The sequence below is a fragment of the Lathamus discolor genome, chromosome 1, assembly GCF_037157495.1.
Source record: "Lathamus discolor isolate bLatDis1 chromosome 1, bLatDis1.hap1, whole genome shotgun sequence".
NCBI classification, from domain to species: Eukaryota; Metazoa; Chordata; class Aves; order Psittaciformes; family Psittacidae; genus Lathamus; species Lathamus discolor.
In genome coordinates this window covers 27,945,095-27,963,833 of record NC_088884.1, presented here as the reverse complement: position 1 = coordinate 27,963,833, position 18,739 = coordinate 27,945,095, and the positions used below count along the sequence as shown (strand labels likewise).

General features: G+C 41.4%; 1 protein-coding gene across 10 annotated transcripts in view; it reads left to right on the top strand.

Moving 5' to 3' along the window:
* CPNE8 (copine 8) overlaps positions 1–18,739 on the top strand; it is a 99,321-nt gene that overhangs the window by 22,442 nt on the left and 58,140 nt on the right. For 8 of the 10 annotated variants that reach the window (XR_010609772.1, XM_065665604.1, XM_065665627.1 and 5 more), the window contains 3 exons: positions 7,202–7,305; positions 14,103–14,142; positions 17,141–17,217. Coding sequence is in view for 8 of the 10 variants with exons in the window: in XM_065665604.1 (XP_065521676.1) it covers positions 7,202–7,305; positions 14,103–14,142; positions 17,141–17,217 (221 nt within the window). In the remaining 2 variants the exon portion in view is untranslated. Of the gene's footprint in view, positions 1–4,885; positions 4,935–7,201; positions 7,306–14,102; positions 14,143–17,140; positions 17,218–18,739 lie in introns of those variants that run through there. The other 2 variants (XM_065665624.1, XM_065665631.1) reach the window with 2 other exon arrangements.

Here is an 18,739-nt window from a genome sequence, read left to right as displayed (position 1 = left end):
GTAATTTTACGTCCTCAGTAAATTTCCATTGCGTCTTCTAAAATTATTGTTCGTGGCTTCCCATTCTTCAGGCCTTCTTGTTCATTGATTTTATTCACTTTTTTTAAAATCTGGAGTAAATATGCTGGAGACTAAAAACAAGCATCTTTTTTGATTTTGTCATTAAATTGAGAGAGAAGGCAGTTGGGATTCCAGTGCAATTTCCCTAAGATAGCGAAAGTGGCCAGTTTGTAAGAAAATCAGAAAATACCATCATGAGCTAAACCTAGTCCTTGTACAGTTTATCGACAGAAAGACTTCTTCTCCCTTTATGTGCTCGCACTGTTTATTCAGCCATCCTAACTGATGTATTGTTAGCCGCTACATTTTTCCTCATACGCATATGTGTTTCATTCATCCATATTGAATTTCATCTGCCATTTTACTGTCCGATCATTCAGTATGACTAATGCTCTTCTGCCAAGTCTTCATAGTTGCCTTTTATGTATTTATCTTGTTTAATTCTGTAAAAATCTATTTGTTTTGTAGCTTCTTTTTTTTTTTTTTTTTTTTTTCTTTTAGGGAAGTAATACTAATAACTGTACTTGGCACTGGTGAGGCTGCATCTCGAATCCTGTGTTCAGTTCTGGGCTGCTCACTACAAGAGATACTGAGCTGCCGGAGCGAGTCCAGAAAAGGATTGATTCTGTTACTCTCTTAAATGATGTCTCTGAAGTTACTTGCTTGTTGGCCATATTAAGATTTTAGCTTCACACAGCTGTTAGTGGGGAAACTTGGCCATGTGGAGAACTCTTTAATTAGCAGCTGTGTTATTAGTTGTGACTGGATTATAGAAATAACCTATTCTACTTAAAAAGGCTGTAGGTAATTGGGAAAACAGATTTAAAAAGGTGATGTTTCATTTCACTGAAAAGTGTAGACTGGTGGTTTTTAGAGGCCAGCATTCTAATGTCATCTATAAGATAAATTTTAATAGTGATTTCTCAGTTAAATAATTAGTTATATTTAATGCAAAGGAATGATTTGTATAGGCATTGGAAAAAAGTAAAGAGACCAGAAACAAAGCCTCAATTAAAAGTAAATTAAAATAATATAAAGAAAAGCTAGCAGTGCCACTGAATGTCCTGAGTTTTGTAACAGTTTCAGTCTAACTGGTGCGCGATAAAGGTAGCAATGTAACAGGCATTCTGTTAGGCCTTCTCTGGCCTCAGTGGAATTAAATCATCACTGTATTGCACATTTATCTTTTTTTTACTGATACAATTCTGTCATGCATTTTAAATCAAGTCTGAAAGATTTCCCAAGTGTAGCATGGTTATTGTGAAAAGTGAAATATTGTTTACTGAAAAAAATGCAGATTTGATGGGAGGAAAAGTACTTACACATTTATGATACTTTACTGTTTCAAAAAAATGAAAGCTGACATTTAGCTGTCGTTTTATAACTTTTTTCCCTTCTGAATTAGCTTTTTTTTTTTTCTAATTCATACAATTCATGCATCCTTCTAATTCATATTTCTTATGGTACTATAAAACCCCAAGATAATGTAGTCATGGAATAATTTAGGTGAAAGGAATCTTTCCAGCCTCCTGGACAACATTTATCTGCTGTGTCCAGTTCATCAACTGATCCATGCAAAGCCATCTTCAAAGTTAGGCCAGGTTGTTCAGGGCCTTTCCCAGCTAAGATTTGACTTTCTTTGAAAGCAGAGACTGCACAGCTCTCTGAGTGACCCATTCCAGTTCTTAGTCCCTCATTCTGGAAGAGTGTTTCCCTATATACCTTCATAATTTCTTTTGCTGCAACTTTTGACTATTGCATCTTGTTCTTTTGTTGTGCTTTCTGTGAACAGTCTGGCTATGTCTTCTATCATGCTGTTTAGGTAGTAGAGAATGATAATGGAAAGAGATCTTTCCTAAACCTTCTCTTCTCCAAGCTAAATAAACTGGGCTCCATTGGCTTTTCCTCAAATTGTGTGCTCCAGCCTGCTATGTTGATATATATATATATATTTTAAGTGTCTATTTAACTGAACTGCTTCCAGTCTGTTGATTCAGTTGCATTTAGAGCCCCAAACTGTACCCAGTTTTCCAGGTGGGGCCCCACAGGTGTTTAATAGAGGGGGAATAATTATTGCCTTTAATCTGCAGGCTGTGCTGACCCTAATACAACTCAACATGCACCAGGACCTTTTTTCTGCACATCTCGTACCCCACCACTCAGTCCCCAATACCAGCACAGGAGTTTGAATTCATCTTTGTTGAACTTTGTGAGAGAGTCTACAAGGCAGTACAAATAAGCTGGGTTTTTTGTCTGAGGGGAGTGTCTGTGTCCCCCTCCAGCTGCAGTCATTTTACGGTATATAGTAACAAAAGGAAACAGAGCTTTCTTTTACCTTGCTATGTGCCTTCATCTTGCTTTTTCATGCACTTGTAGAAATTGTCATGCTCACAGTCCATTAGACCTTCCCTGTGAGAGAAATGGAGAGTGTTTCTGAGTGTGCAAGCCAGCATCTGTGCTGCATTAGGGTTGGCATTGCTAGCAGGTCAAGGGGAGTGATCCTTGCCCTCAGCAGCAGTGAGACCATAGCTGGAGTGCTATGTCTGATGCTGAGCTACCCTCTATGAAAAAAATCAGGCACTAAGAAGTTAAAGAAGTGGGAGCATCTCTCATATGAGGAGGGGCAGAGAGAGCTGGGATTGTTCAGACTGGAGAAGAGGAGGCTTGTATGTTATCCATGTTTATAAATACCTGGTATGAGGCAGTAAAGAAGGCAGAGACAGACTGTTCTCAGCTATACCCAGTGGAAGGACAGGAGTCAATGGGCACAAACTGAAATACAGAAAATTCTATTTAAATGTTAGAAAAACCCTTTTCACTGTGAAGGTGATCTTGCACTGGAACGGGTTGCCCAGAGGCATTGTGGAGTCTTTGTCCTTGGACATACTCAAAACCTGGCTGGACAACCTGTTGTAGCTAATCTGCTTTGAGCAGGAAGGTGGAATTGGAGAATCAACCAAGACCCCTTCCAGCCTCAAGTATTCTCTGATTCTTGTCTGTTTTCCTTGGCCATTAACTTTGTTTTCCTCTAAATGTCTTTTCCAAAGTCAGGTATATCCTCCTGTTGTGCAAACTGCCTTTACTGTTTCAAGAAGGAGCATACTGTCACAAAATGATCTGTTTATGAATGTGTCAAGCCAGAGGTTTGTCGAGAAGTGTTAGTGGCCCTAAATGGACTCTTTTGACAAGTTATCCTCTGAGCTCACTCAGTTATTTGGGGTTTGTGCCTTTCAATTTAGATAATGGCTTTGGGAGCAGAAAGTAAACTTTCTTAGGCTACAGCTCCCTGTATTCTTTGTTTCCCTCTGTCTTCCATGTATATAGAACTGTCCCACAAGATTGAAGATTCTCTTATTCTCCTTCAAGCTTGTCCTAATTTGAGGATTTTAAGAACTTTAGTAACCTGTCTTTTTCCTGCTTGGTGAGTCTCCCAGGGCAATTTGCTACTTGAATCTGCACAAGGCTGGGAGATGTTTTCATTTAAAAATCTGTGTATGTGTGTCTGATTCTGTTGGACGTAGCATGAAAGACTAGAACTTAGTGTGTGTGTTCTTCACTTACTTACTGTGCTTCTGGTAGCTTCGCCAATTGCAATGCAGTCATCCTTGGATCTTCTTTTTTGAAGGCTTGGGTCTTTTGCTTCTAGAGTAGGTCAGGATTTACTGGATTTCGGTACTAAGAATAAATCTTGTCTTTATGCAACTCTGAGAGAATTTTGACAGTTTGCTGTAAAAGTGCAAATTGAAGAAACAGGACCCTTGAGGGGAAAAAATACAGGAGATATATTCCTGTTCAGAACTGCAAAATAGATGGTCCTTATGACCCCACTGTTTTCACTTCTCATCCCTGGTGTGATGAAATGCCGTTTACTGGCTTGTGTCAGAGAGCAGCTTCTCATTTTCAGTGCATACCTTCACACACTACTAAATGCTTAGATATTGCTGCATATTTCATTTTATCAACTATTCCAGCTTTCATTTTTTCCTGGATTCAATATTGTTGAATGTTATAAAGCATGCAGCTGACAGGGGAAGATTTTATTTATAAACACTGAGATTTATTTGACCTGGAAACTGATTGGAGACTTTGAATGTACATAAAATTTGAGCCTTACTATTCACAGGGGAAAGAAGGGCCTTTTAGCCCAGGCAAATATTCCAGCCATACTTATTGTCTGAGAAATGCTAACTTTTTACTACTGCTATGAATATTCGGCCATTTTAGTCACCAGTGCTGGTTCAAGAAAGTGTTGTTTACAGCAGTCTGCCTGTCAAATTTATCCCCACGTTTCAGAGAATACCTTAAATCGTTTCTCGAGAGACTGGCTTTTGTCATCTAAAACAAGCAGTAAGGATCACACTATTTGTTCTGATCTGTTTCCAGGATCATGTGCATCCTGTGCTGCTCCTCTCTTAAGAGACTCCGGGGTCTCATTTTGAATGTCTATTATCTTCATCACTCTGGAGAGCTTCTGGAGATTTCTCCTGCCTGTGTCTGTATAATGCTTACTGCTTTCATAGTTACTGCTTTGGCTTAGGAGAGTTGAAGAAATAGTGATTGCTAATGAGTAAGCTTGTTTTCTAAACAATTTGTGCCTTACAACATACTCAGAAGCCTTCTTACAGGGAATATCAAGGTTCCCATGACACCAGGAAATCATTCCTCCTAGGTTTTAAGAAATGGTGTCGCCTTGGCAAAGGAGTATGCTAACTGACGCTATATGTTGTATATTCTTTGCCTTTTTATTTGGAGATGATATCGTTCATTGGGAAGATAGTTTTGCTTCTCTGTCTTTTATAGGAAGTGTTGGAATATGGAGATCTCTGAATAAGACTGTCCCAGTTGAACATCTCACAGCATAAAAAAAGTGGAAGGTACCTAACAGTATTCAAGTACATTCTGTAAAGACACAAATCACCACTGTGTCACTCTTGAGGATTGTTCCTTTTCCTAAGACATTTATAGAGCTGTGTCTTGAAGATGTATTAACTTTTGTTGAATGTTTTATTGCACCTGAGACCTTTGGGTGGATAGTTGCTTTCTGCAAATCGCTCATCCTCTTAGCTATAGGCCCACTTCTCCAGATGACCTGCATGAATGAAGGTGTTTGTAGTCAGTCCCCTGCCACTTCAACACATGCGTGCATGGTCATTCAAAAGAGAAAAGAAGAGTTGCTGACTGTAATGGAGTTTCTTTAAAGCACACAAATAATGTGGCTGGATTTCTTTGCTGTTTTATTTTAATAAGAATCAAGCAATGAAATGTCTCAATTTTGAGAGGAAGAGACTGGAGTATGCTCTGTCCTTTCATACCGCGTATATGTTAAGTATGCAGGGGCTGAGGTAGGGCTGCTCCTCTTGGAAGCTGATGGGCTCTGTACAGGTCATAGTGGTTAGATTCACTTCTGTGATGTGAAAACCTTTTTAGGAAATGCATCCTGAAAGCAGTTGCAGTGAGGTTTATTATTTCTTTATCCATGTTTATTGATTTACCTAAGTCCTATCAATGAAGAGTTTGACAGTCTTTGAGTCATTCAGAAGTCTCTAGTCCCAAATTGCAGTTTTGAGGACTCCTTAATGATGATCTTTCAGCAGATTGTCAAGAGGATTTTCATCAGGCTATATTCAAACACGTCTTGATACAAACAATGTGTAGGGCAAAATAAAATGCCCATTTCAGTAACCACTTTTTTGTTCTGTTTCCTTAGTACCGTAGAATCATAGACTCAGAGAATAGTAAGGGTTGGAAAGGACATTAAGATCATCCAGTTCTGACCCCCCTGCCATGGGCAGGGACACCTCACACTAAACTGTGCCACCCAAGGCTCTTTCCAGCCTGGCCTTGAACACCGCCAGGGATGGAGCATTCACAACTTCCCTGGGCAACCCATTCCGGTGCCTCACCACCCTAACAGTAAAGAACATCCTCCTTATATCCAATCTAAACTTCCCCTGTTTAAGTTTTAACCCTTTACTCCTTGTTCTATCACTACAGTCCCTAGTGAAGAGTCCTTCCCCAGCATCCCTATAGGCCCCCTTCAGATACTGGAAAGCTGCTCTGAGGTCTCCATGCAGCCTTCTCTTCTCCAGGCTGAACAGCCCCAACTTCCTCAGCCTGTCTTCATACGGGAGGTGCTCCAGTCCCCTGATCATCCTCGTGGCCCTCCTCTGGACTTGTTCCAACAGTTCCATGCCCTTTTTATGTTGAGGACACCAGAACTGCACACAATACTCCAGGTGAGGTCTCACAAGAGCAGAGTAGAGGGGCAGGATCACCTCCTTCGACCTGCTGGTCACGCTCCTTTTGATGCAGCCCAGGATACGGTTGGCTTTCTGGGCTGCGAGTGCACACTGCAGCTGCCTCACATTCATTTTCTTGTTGACCAACACCTCCAGTCCTTCTCCACAGGGTTGCTGTGAATCTCTTCCCCGTCTTGAAAGAACAGCTAAAACAAGAACAAAGTAATCCCACTGATATTTTATGATCAGTCATTTCTGTGATGTATAGGAACTGAAGTTTTTTGGTTTTGGTGGGTTGGGTTCTTATTTATTTATTTAAAACATTTTCATGTTGACAAAAGCTGAGGCTCTTCCTGTAAACACCAAGAAAGAAAAGGCGTTTTCCAGAAACCGTAGAGAAGAGCTGAAGAGAGAGCTGAACTGAGGTGAAGTAGGAGCTGGGTAATGCAAAAATTACACACTTATAGCGGAAGGGCTATGTTTCCTAATATTTAAAGCTGTCTGAAATAAGCAATATATGCAAACTTTTGCTTGCTGTTGTCGGGGGTTTTGGTTTTTTTTTTTTTTTGTTTTTTGAGGCCATGGTGGATGTTTGTGTTACTGAATTTCTTCCACAAAATTTTGCGGATTCTGCTTGGCATTGGGACGTGATGTTTATAAATCTCAAGTGATACAATAGGAGGTGTGCACCACTCTGTATTGACATACAAAGTCTTCTGCCAGTCTATCTTCATCCACAGATAACTGATCTGTTCATGTAAACAGGGTCATTTTCTTTCATGGCATCTGTTCCAAAGAATTTTTACAGGCTCTGTCGCATCTCACATGTTATTGGTATTGGCAGTCTACTTAATTATACTTCATTATAGTATGTGGCTTAAACTTACACTTTTCTTTTACAGTTTGGAAGAACAGAAGTAATCGATAATACTTTAAATCCAGATTTTGTAAGAAAATTTATAATGGACTACTTCTTTGAAGAAAGAGAGAATCTGCGATTCGATTTGTAAGTTAAAAATCTCTGACTCTAATGTTGCAGCCTCTATAAACGTAATAAGTTTTGTGCTCCATAAAATTAACTTCGAAAGAGATAGTAAGTGTTCACATGGTATACATTACGTTCCGTTCAATTCCATTCCCTCCGCTCACCCTGAGCTGAATAACAGTGACACTGATTTCTCTGCAATGTCAGGGGTTTTCAGCTCCAAAACCACTTTCAAGAACACAGATCACAAAGCTTTCATGTGGAAACAAGATTTTATTTTGTTATTCCATTGGATTTTGGTTTGGTTTCTTAGAGTTTACATTCGTCTAGAATCATTACATCCTAGAATCATGGAATAGTTAGGCTTGGAGAGAACCTCAAGAGCACCTTGTTCCAACCACCCTGCCATTTTCAGGGATGCCTCACAAGAGAACAGGTCGCCCAAGGCTTAGTGCAGCCTGGTCTTATACCATGCCAGACGATGTCACCTAAGGGTCTGTACAACATGGTGTCATACGTCACCATAGGATGACACCCAAGGTTCGGTACAACACGGTAGTATGTGCTGTACGTCGCCATGGGAAGGAGTGCAAGCAGCTTCTTTAGGCGACCTCTTCCAGTGCTCGGCACCCTAACAGCACCCTGACACTTCTTCCTTATATCCAAGAGGAAAGTTTGATGGGATTATTTAACAGCATCGTCACCGACCACACACAAATGTGCAAGAAGAAGTAGAAGTCGGCAGCGTGGGGTAGCATGGGCTATTTCTCAAAGCATGACACCTGTTGAGTATAAGCACACCACTGACTTCCAACACTCGCTCCTTTGCTGCGCTCCCTCGCCAGGGATGCATGAAAAGCGCTCTCGTGCCTGCCCGGCACTGATGTTGCACACAGGGAGAGCTGAGGGGTGGCAACTGCTGCTGGGGCAGCAAGGCTGGAGCCCTTCCAAGCACAGGCTGCTGTGCAGAACCCCCAGGGACATGAAGCTAAGGGAAGAGCAGAGCTCGCTCCCACTACAAGCTTGCACTGGGCAATGGAGCCAAAGAGAGCCAGGGCACGAGAGTGCCTTGGAGCTGCAAGAGCAGCAGGCAAGAACCGAGTCCAAAGGGGAACCCTGACAAAGGCATGTGCTCAACGCTACAGAGGACAAGCAGCAATTCCCGGGCGATACCCTGGCAGGCCAGAAAGCTTCCTCCCCCCACTTGCGGGACACCAGGGCCACCTGCGTGGAGCACGCCTTCCCCCCCCAGCTGCAGGACACGAGGGACCACCTTCGTGCTGCATAAGCAGCAGGCAGTAACCCCGCAGAATGGACCACAGGAGCCCTGATAAGTGGTCCTGCTCCATGCTCAGAGGAAGGCAAAAAACCCCCGTGGACCAGTGCCAATTTGTCCCGGGGGAAAATTCCTTCCTGACCCCAGCGCTGGCGATCGGCTATCCCTGAGCATGGCAGCAGGACCTGCTCCTGGTCCACAGCCTGGTCACACCTCTCACCAGATACCCAAGCCCTATTCTTCCTCAACCTGGAGCCACCTCAGGGGCTTCTGACAGAAGCACCGCCATCCCAGGAAAACACCTCTCCATCCTATTGCTTATGGCTGCTGCCCCTGGCTCTGTGGGGGATGAGGATGCTGAGCTCTACAGTGCTCCTCAAGAAGACATCCCTATGCTCTGGCCATGCCTAGCCAGCAGAAAAGGACTGCTATCCCTCCCCTGAGCTAAGAAGCTCTTCCGGCCACCAGCTGGCCTTGCAGCCAAGAGCCTCCAGCAGCCTTGACCAGCCGCTGCTCTTCCTACCTGAGCGCCCTGTAGCTAACTCCAGAAGCTGAAGGCCTTCCTCTGGGATGCCTTAGGCCTGCCCCGTGCCACCTCTGCCAGGGGACACAGCGGGCTGCTCCCTTTCATACTGTCCTGGGGCATTGTGACGTCTGCATCGCCGGCTGCTGACATGGAATGCAGCGGAACGCAACGGAATGCGATGGAGCGAGGCAGAATGGAATGGAATAGAGTGGAGTGGAATAAAATAGAATAGAAATGGAATACCCCAATAACTCATTATGGGATTCAGGGAGAAGGGAACAGCACGGTGCAATCAAAACTCAGATGTCTGGCTATCCCTGAACCGATTCTTCTGAAGAGCTCTCCATCTTTTTGCAAGCCCATTTGTTAGACACTGATCCAAAATTAGACTCCACTGTCCACTGTCTCAAAGGTTGCTATGAGAAGCTGAGATGGAATTCCACCTATCTCTTTTCTCAGAGATGGATGGCAGGAGTTGAGGCAAGACTCCAACATCCATTGCCTGGGAGAAGGGTGTGAGAAGCTGAAATGGGACTCCACCGGCCATTGCCTGAGGGATGATTGGGAAAGAGCTAAGACTCTTTCATCCATTATTTGGAGGAATGGTGTGAGGAATTCCTGCCCATGAATCCCTATCCCAGGAATTGCTGCAGACAGGGGCAGCGAAAGAGCTGGCTATAAGAGGGGGAAATTTGGTCCACCAGGAACATGTTAAGACAGGACATGAAGAACAGAGGTACTCCCCCCAGCTCATTATGAAAGGAGGAAAAGGTAATCACAAAAAGGTAAACTAGTAAAATGAATCACATCCGGAATCCAAAAATTGGCTCATGTTCCTGTCCAAACCTGGGAAGGGTGGGAGTTTGACCCTTTTTTCTGGCTTCCAGGAGGCCCGTGGGTTAAACAAATTTGATTTTGCTTGTTATGTGGCTTTGCCATGTTTTCAGTTTTACTTTGTATTATTTTTTGTCTCGTTCAATTAATTTGGAGTGTTGTGACAAACATGCAATTTGTAACCACTGCCTCTCCTGAGCGAACTAAACAAATACTCACCTAGTGTATTGTGTGCAGTTCTGGTGTCCTCAACATAAAAAGGACATGGAACTGCTGGAACAAGTCCAGAGGAGGGGCATGAGGATGATCAGGGGACTGGAGCACCTCCTGTATGAAGACAGGCTGAGGAAGTTGGGGCTGTTCAGCCTGGAGAGGAGGGGGCTGCGTGGAGGCCTCGTGGCGGCCTTCCAGTGCCTGGGAGGGGCCTGTGGGGATGCTGGGGAGGGACTCTTCATCAGGGACTGTGGTGACGGGACGGGGGGTAACAGGTTGAAGCTTACATGGGGGAAGTTTGGATTGGATGTGGGGAGGAGGTTCTTTCCTGTGGGGGTGGTGAGGCACTGGAATGGGTTGCCCAGGGGGGTGTGAGTGCTCCATCCCTGGTGGTGTTCAGGGCTGGGTTGGATGAAGCCTTGGGTGGCATGGTTTGGTGTGAGGTGTCCCTGCCTGTGGCAGGGGGGTTGGAACTGGATGATCTTGAGGTCCTTTCCAGCCCTAACTATTCTATGGTTCTATGATTCTATGATTCTGTGATTCTATTAATAAACATGATTGATTTAGCATTGCTTCATCAGAAATAAATGTGTAACGTAACAATGATGACCGACTTTTAAGAAATTGACTGGTGTTAACTGGTTAAAGTACTATCCTACTCACAGTCGTTACTTTTAGAAATAGTTAAAAAGCTAAGGATGTCAGAATGTTAAAATATTCTTGCAGCATAGCCAAAAAAACAGATATGAACGTTATGTCCAGAAATATAATGTTGTACAGGCAGTACACAGCCAAAATTTTCTTTACTGAAATAAATGCCAGTATGCATCTAAGTATATTAAACTGTAAGATTTTAAAATGACAGCCATTGTTCTAGAAGTAGATGGCTTTTGACATTATTCCAGATGTACTAATTTAATTCCACTGGGGGGATTGGTTTGAGTTCCACTTTATTCTTTGGAAAACAGAATTGAGATTCTAGTCACCAGGTCACCTTGCATGTCATCTGTTACATTTCACCCCATTCTTACCAATTCAGTCTTTGTGATAATCAAGCTTTTACTAAAGTGCTTTTGGTGTACTGAAATGTTTTTGAATGGCAGTATTTCCTGTATCATGGAAACAAACAAAAAATGTCTGATTTTTCTTTAGCTGTAAAAGTCTTTTAATAGCAGGTCAGAATGCTTTCTAAGTTAACAGAAGTGTTGGAGGGATGAGTGAGGAAAAAAGTTCCACTGTGTTCAAAACATGAGTAGCAGCTAGCTGTTTCCATCTAGGCTTAAACGGTGTCAAAGAGTGAAAGGAAACAATCAATGCTAAGATAGATTACAGGGTGCTTCTAAATGGCCAGGTACATATTCTGTCATCGTCACCATGGAAGCCTGGTGCAGACTTTATTTTTTATTTCAAAAGTTGGGTTCAATGCCATTAAATCTGCTGAGTGTAACCACTCCCTGCTATTGAAAATAACAGATAGTCACTTTGTAAAATAAAGGATTCTCTTCCAAGTAGGTAAGGCGTTGCTGAAATAAAGACACAGCTGGGGCTGTGTAGGAATGTTGATTTGGCTGCCTCTTCCCACAGAACACAAATCTTTTTTGAACTTGAAACCAGAGTATCTGTTTTTAATGTTATTTTTTAAAGAAAGAGACTCCACATATGATTCTTTTTGCAACAGAAAGTATATCTCTTAATAAACTGAAAAGAACAAGTCATAGAATTGTAGAATCATAGAACAGTTAGGGTTGGAAAGGACCTTAAAATAATCCAGTTCCAACCCCCCTGCCATGGGCAGGGACACCTCACACTAAACCATCTCACCCAAGGCTGTGTCCAACCTGGCCTTGAACACCGCCAGGGATGGAGCATTCACAGCCTCCCTGGGCAACCCATCCCAGTGCCACACCACCCTCACAGTAAAGAACATCCTCCTTATATCCAATCTAAAGTTCCCCTGTTTAAGTTTTAACCCGTTACCCCTTGTCCTGTCACTACAGTCCCTGATGAAGAGTCCCTCACCGGCATCCCTATAGGCCCCCTTCAGGTACTGGAAGGCTGCTATGAGGTCCCCGCACAGCCTTTTCTTCTCCAGGCTGAACAGCCCCAGCTTCCTCAGCCTGTCTTCATACAGGAGGTGTTCCAGTCCCCTGATCATCCTCGTGGCCTCCTCTGGACTTGCTCCAGCAGTTCCATGTCCTTTTTATGTTGAGGACACCAGAACTGCACACAATGCTCCAGGTGAGGTCTCACAAGAGCAGAGTAGAGGGGCAGGATCACCTCTTTCAACCTGCTGGTCACGCTCCTTTTGATGCAGCCCAGGATACGGTTGGCTTTCTGGGCTACGAGGCGCACACCTCCGGCTCATGTTCATTTTCTCATCAACCAGCACCCCCAAGTCCTTCTCCGCAGGGCTGCTCGGAATCTCTTCTCTGCCCAACCTGTAGCTGTGCTTGGGATTGCTCTGACCCAGGTGCACTTGTCATGGTTGAACTTCATGAGGTTGGCATCAGCCCACCTTACAAGCGTGTCAAGGTCCCTCTGGATGGCATCCCTTCTCTCCAGCGTATCAGCTGAACCACACAGCTTGGTGTCATCGGCAAACTTGCTGAGGGTGCACTCAATCCCACTGTTCATGTCAGCAACAAAGATGTTAAACAAGACCGGTCCCAACACCGATCCCTGAGGGACATCACTCGTTACTGGTCTCCATCTGGACATTGAGCCATTGACCCCAACTCTTTGTGTGCAGCCATCCAGCCAGTTCTTTATCCACTGAGTGGTCCATTCATCAAATTGATGTCTCTCCAATTTAGAGACAAGGATGTTGTGTGGGACAGTGTGGAACGCTTTTCACAAGTCCAGGTAGATGACATCAACTGCTCTACCCTTGTCCATCAATTCTGTAGCCCCATCATAGAAGGCCACCAAATTGGTCAGGCAGGATTTCCCCTTAGTGAAGCCATGCTGGCTGTCACCAAGCACCTTGTTGTTTTTCATGTGCCTTAGCATGTTGTCCAGGAGAATGTGCTCCAAGATTTTGACAGGCACAGAGGTGAGACTGACTGGTCTGTAATTCCCCGGGTCTTCCATTTTCCCCTTCTTGAAAATGGGGGTTATATTTCCCTTTTTCCAGTTGTCGGGAACTTCAACTGACTGCCATGATTTTTCAGATACGATGGCCAGTGGCTTAGCAACTTCATTCGCCAGCTCCTTCAGGACTCACAGATGGATTTCATCAGGTCCCACAGACTTGTGCACGTTCAGATTTTTAAGATGGTCTCGAACCAGATCCTCTCCCACAGTGGGCCCAAGGTCTTCATTCTCACAGTCCCTGCGTCTGACTTCCAAGACTTGAGTGGTGCGGTTGGAGCCTTTGCCAGTGAAGACCGAGGCAAAGAAGTCATTCAGAACCTCAGCCTTCTCCAAATCCTGTGTAGCCAGTTCTCCCGAGAGCTTCCTCAGGGGGCCTACATTGTCCCTAGTTTGTTTTTTATTTGCTACGTACCCCTAGAATCCGTTCCTGTTATCCTTAATCCCTTCCTGTTATCCTTATAGTCAAACTATAGTTAGAAGCAATTTAGTTTATTGTCAGTTATTTCTATTTAATTAGTGAAATGACCGAAGAACTACGTAATAAAATAATTCACAAGTTTGTTTTCTAAGATTATTTTTTAATGTTTGTTCTCTTCTTTGGCAGATTTCATTGTTCAAACAAGAATATCAAAATAATTTCTCTTAGAAGGCTGTACTTTGTTGAAAACTATTTTGTTTCAAATAGCTAGTGAGCCTAATCCTATAATCTGTGATGATTCAGTTTGCCATTCTTACTGGTGAGACTTCCATTCATGTATCTGTGTAAATTCCACACACTGAAACAGGTGAAAGAACTGTTTGGGTTCTATCTTCTTACATTTATCTCGGATCTGTCATCTGGCAACTCTGATATCACCTTTTTTTTTTCTCTTTAAGCTATGATGTTGACTCAAAGAGCCCGAACCTATCAAAACATGTAAGTTTTTCCTCACTGTTATGCTTTCTCCTGCTGAAATGCTTACACTTTCCTAAATATGTTTATTTCCATTTGACTGTAAGTAATACCAGATGAATGGAGAGAAATGCAGTTATTGTTCTGTGTTATAATGTTAGCAGGACATTTGTCCTGGTGAGGGCATATTTAAGCGCCCATGCATACCTTTTAAATATGTGGTATGCTGCATTTTGTTGTTACTTCTCTGGGACCTAAGAAGTGTAAACATGTTTTGATTTTGTCCTTATTCATATTGGTGGAAACCTTTTATACTCATATCATCCTGAAGTGGAAAGGGTTAAATAGTAACTTTAAAATTTAGAGATGTGATAATAGAATTCAGAGGCATCTGAGTGACTTTTGTTAAGTAAGTATGGGATAGCTTTGATAAATGAGCCTTTTGGAACCTGGAGCAAAGGAGAATAATAGAAGCAATGTTGTGTGTGTTTCACAGTGAAAATAAAAGACTTTCAGCCATTGATCTCCAGTTGGATCCCCCGTGTAATGATTTAAAGATCCTGGCAAACTGTTTTTCATCTCTGTCATCTTGAAAAGATGGTCTGTGTAATTGCAGTGCTAGCTGTGAAGATGCAGAAAAGGGAAGTCTTCTGTATGCTGTCTTCAGTAAGGATAAAGGCTTATACCGGGCTTCTGCTCAAGATTGTTTTGCACTTCTGTGGTACCTAGTTTATCTGAATTCTTTTTTTTTCCCCTGAAACATACTTCTTTGCACAAAAAAACTTGTAATTAAGCTTTAAGAAAAAGATAAGACACAGTATAAGTTAGTCACTAAGGAAGTGCAAAGAAAGATGTATACAAATATACAGCCTAGATTTCATTGTTTGATTATGGGAACTGGAACTCAGCTTTGAATATCTTGCTGAGCCCATGGAAAACCAGAACAAAACAATGAGAAAACAAATCACTGTTCTTCTGAAGACTGTTCAAGTAGCTCCTGAATTACATATGTGCCTGCAATGTTCCAATTAGTATAGGCTAGGCATATTTGGATGCATTAGGTCCTGTCTTTTAAACAGAGCCTATTTCCTGGAATCTTCAGTTGTGGAGGGAAACTTTATTCTTTACACATTAACATTAATATCAGAAATACCTGTTGTCCTCCATTGTCTTCCAGAGGAAATCTGTATGAGTTGGTGTAGACTTGTGCTGAAGGCATCCAAACTATACACATAGAATATATGCACACAGAGAAGATGGCGCTCTGAGAACGCTACAAAAGATGGTAGCTAGAAATGTGTTTCTTAATCACAGACGATAATTTCTATCATTTCTGAAGTGCTCAAGGTTGGTCTGGATTGCTCCTTTTGCTGCCAGGTTCCTGTGTATCTTTTCAGTAGCTCTTAACAATTTCGGCAGTGTGTGGGTAGGAAGTGAGCAGAGCTTTGCTCATATCCATGCACTGGCGGCTTTGTTTCTGAAGCATGTCAATAGTATTTGCATAGCTAGACTGCTCATGTGTTGTAGTCACCCTGTGTGGAGTAAAATCTTCCTTGTTCCTAAAAATCTGTTGACCCATTCCTTTGGGCAGTGTCATTTCCTAGTTATACAGTTTGGGGGAATGAAAAAATCAGCCTGAAGAATTTCAATTTCAGCGACTCAGTTTTGCTTCATTTACTTCGCATTTTGCCGAGTTTTATAATGGATGTATAAAGTAAGCAGACCAGACAGTGCTGCTGTCTGCAGTTTTTCAGCTGATTTAGGCAGATTTTAGCTGTCTCTAATAATGTTTATGAAACTGACTACCTGAAATCAGACTTTTATGTTCATGGTAACTTACTGATTTAAGGAAAGAACAGAGTAATGGACAATTGTCGTTAATAATAGACTGTGGAATTAATAGGAATGAATCATTCAAACTCCACAAAAAGGGGGAAGAAAATTGTGGTTTCACTGTAGAAAATGGTGTTATTTTAGAATATGTCATGCCCAATGTTTTTAAAAATGAATGAGATGAGTCTTTTCGGAGTAATTTTTTAGCCATTTTAAAAGACTTACCTTTATGGAAGCAGTGTTGTGGTGTCAGATCAGTTAAGGGACATAGTTGAAAAAAGTATTTTTTTGCAGTTATTTTCTTTGGTGGGGTTAGTTCTCAGAAGCAATTCATTATATGGACCCATAACTAACACAGCTCAGAGATAGCAATGAGTGACCTAGGCTGAGAGAAGAGTAAGAACTACTTGTGCAGGTACTCCCTACTGTACACAGTATCATGAAGTTACAGTTTGCTGCATAGGAATCATAGTGTCTTGATCATTACTGTTTATGAACAAATCTTACAAGGTACTGTTACCACTGCTGCCAGTAATGCTGAAGAAGAACAGAGCTAGCAAGCTATTTTCACATGGAACATAAGGAGTGCATCTGCAGCATAAAATCATTGTATACAACAGTTTGAAAATCCCTTCATATTTTTATACTACTTATGTTGCAGGCAAACATATTATGAAAATTTTTAGTGGTAAAGTATAAAACGGGATAAATAAAGTGTGTCATTAAGGCAGTGTTTGTGTATATTTGCAATCCAGGGTGCTCATACAGATCCTGCTCAGGCTTGAATGTTGCCAACATAATTAACTTCCAAGAAATTCATAGAATCAGTGTACAATATCTTCATAAAAGAAAAATTTATTAAAAAGCTCCATTTAAAGAAGGTAAAGAAATAGTCATGTTTCTAATCCTTTTAATTTGCTTCCATCTCAGTTTAATTTTTGTCAATGAAACAGGCAGGAAAAAAAAACCAGTAAGTGGACTGTATTAGAGTTACTTCTGTAAATATGAACCAATGTTATGTGAAATATATAATAGTGAGTCTTTTCTTATGATTCATTATTGCATATTTATTATTTAGATGTGATGTTCAGCAGTGTGTTCTACAGTAATAAACAGCCCAGATAAATGGGAAACCAAATTTGTTTCAATGTGAAATATGTATTCTGAGTTTTATGTTACTGCTTTTCAGGATTTTTTGGGACAGATGTTTTGTACACTGGGAGAAATAGTTGGATCACAGGGGAGCAGATTGGAAAAATCAATTGTGTAAGTATGTCATTCTAGAACACTGGATGAATACATACTGTTTCATGGGGTGAGTTGCAGGGCTTTTGTGCCATGAGGTATCTGGATACTTGGAATCAACAGACAAGGCTTCTAAGAGCGAATAAACTGCTAGGTGCAATAGAAGTCCTTTATAGACTAAGATAATTTATGTAGACTAAGATAATTTATGTTTGAATTTGGACAATTAGCAAAAGAATCGACTCACCCAAAATTGTTGTCAGCTTCATTTCAACTTGCATTAAGAATAGTTTGAGCAAACTAATCTTAAAAATGTTTTTTCTATTTAGTTCGCAAATTGGCACATCATAAATCTTTACTGCCTTTTGTTCAAGCATCAAGGGAAAAAAAATCTCTCAGTGTTTCAAGTCCAAATGTTCCTACTTGTATTTCTATTGTTCCCACTAATCCAATTCCCAAACAATGAGGTGATGTAGGGTATCAAATATTTTCTATTTATCCTACTAAATTTATCAAAAACTGTCTTAGAATCAGTGGCTTTTTCTCCCACTGAGAGGGTTTTGATGTTTACAAGCCATTGTTCATAGGGATGTGTGGGTATTTAAAATAAGAATTGTTTGAACAATCTTAATTTTCTATTCCTCCATGTTTGAATAATTGAAAATATTGTACAATTTTTATCTAAATGTATGCTACAGACTCAGCTGTTACATTAAAAGCAAATGTTTAAAGGCTCAGTTGGACATTTTGTGTAACGGTAACAACTTTTGACTTGGAATTTTTGTCATTTTTCTGACAAAATGCTAAAACCTAAATACTTTAACCCAATTAAATACTTTAATTTTTATAAATCCCGTGCAAGTGTTAGGTTGGAAAAACATCTAAAATTTCCTGTTTCCATGCCAAAAGTAATTTCAGGTTGTCTCTAGAACACATTGTGGATGAAATAGCAGTTCAGAACACACCTTTTAAATTGATAAACTAAAAGAGAATTTACATAGTTTTCCTTGAATCTAAGGATCCTTATGAAATAAAATCTTTAAAGTAAAAGAAATGTTTCCCTTAAACTATGGCAAACTTTAATTATAAGTTTAGAAGATATTTTAATGTGATTTAATCTGCTTGAATCTGAGACTTGTGCATACCTGGAACAAATCCTTTTGAATCATAACTATCAGGGGTTGGCTAGCACTGCTTTGTGGGGAGGCATTCCTGCAATTACGCCCTTCCAGTTCATTAGCTTTGACTAAATTCTGTCTGTAAATCTCTTACTTCCAGTCATTTGGGTTTTGTACAAAGGCACATTTCAGCTCTTCAGCGTACTCATTTATTGCACAGTTCATGCTGAAAAATAAGAGTAACATGACAAAAAAAAACATTTTCACATGGTGTTTTATCAAAATAAGCCTTTGATTTAGTTCCCCTAATTTACAGGCAACAGCAAATGATCCAAATTGATTTGTAACAATTCTAAGCCTTTAGCTCTCTTCTGAATTCCATGAGTGCTTGTGGTGCATTGACCCTGGCTAGACACCGGGGTTGT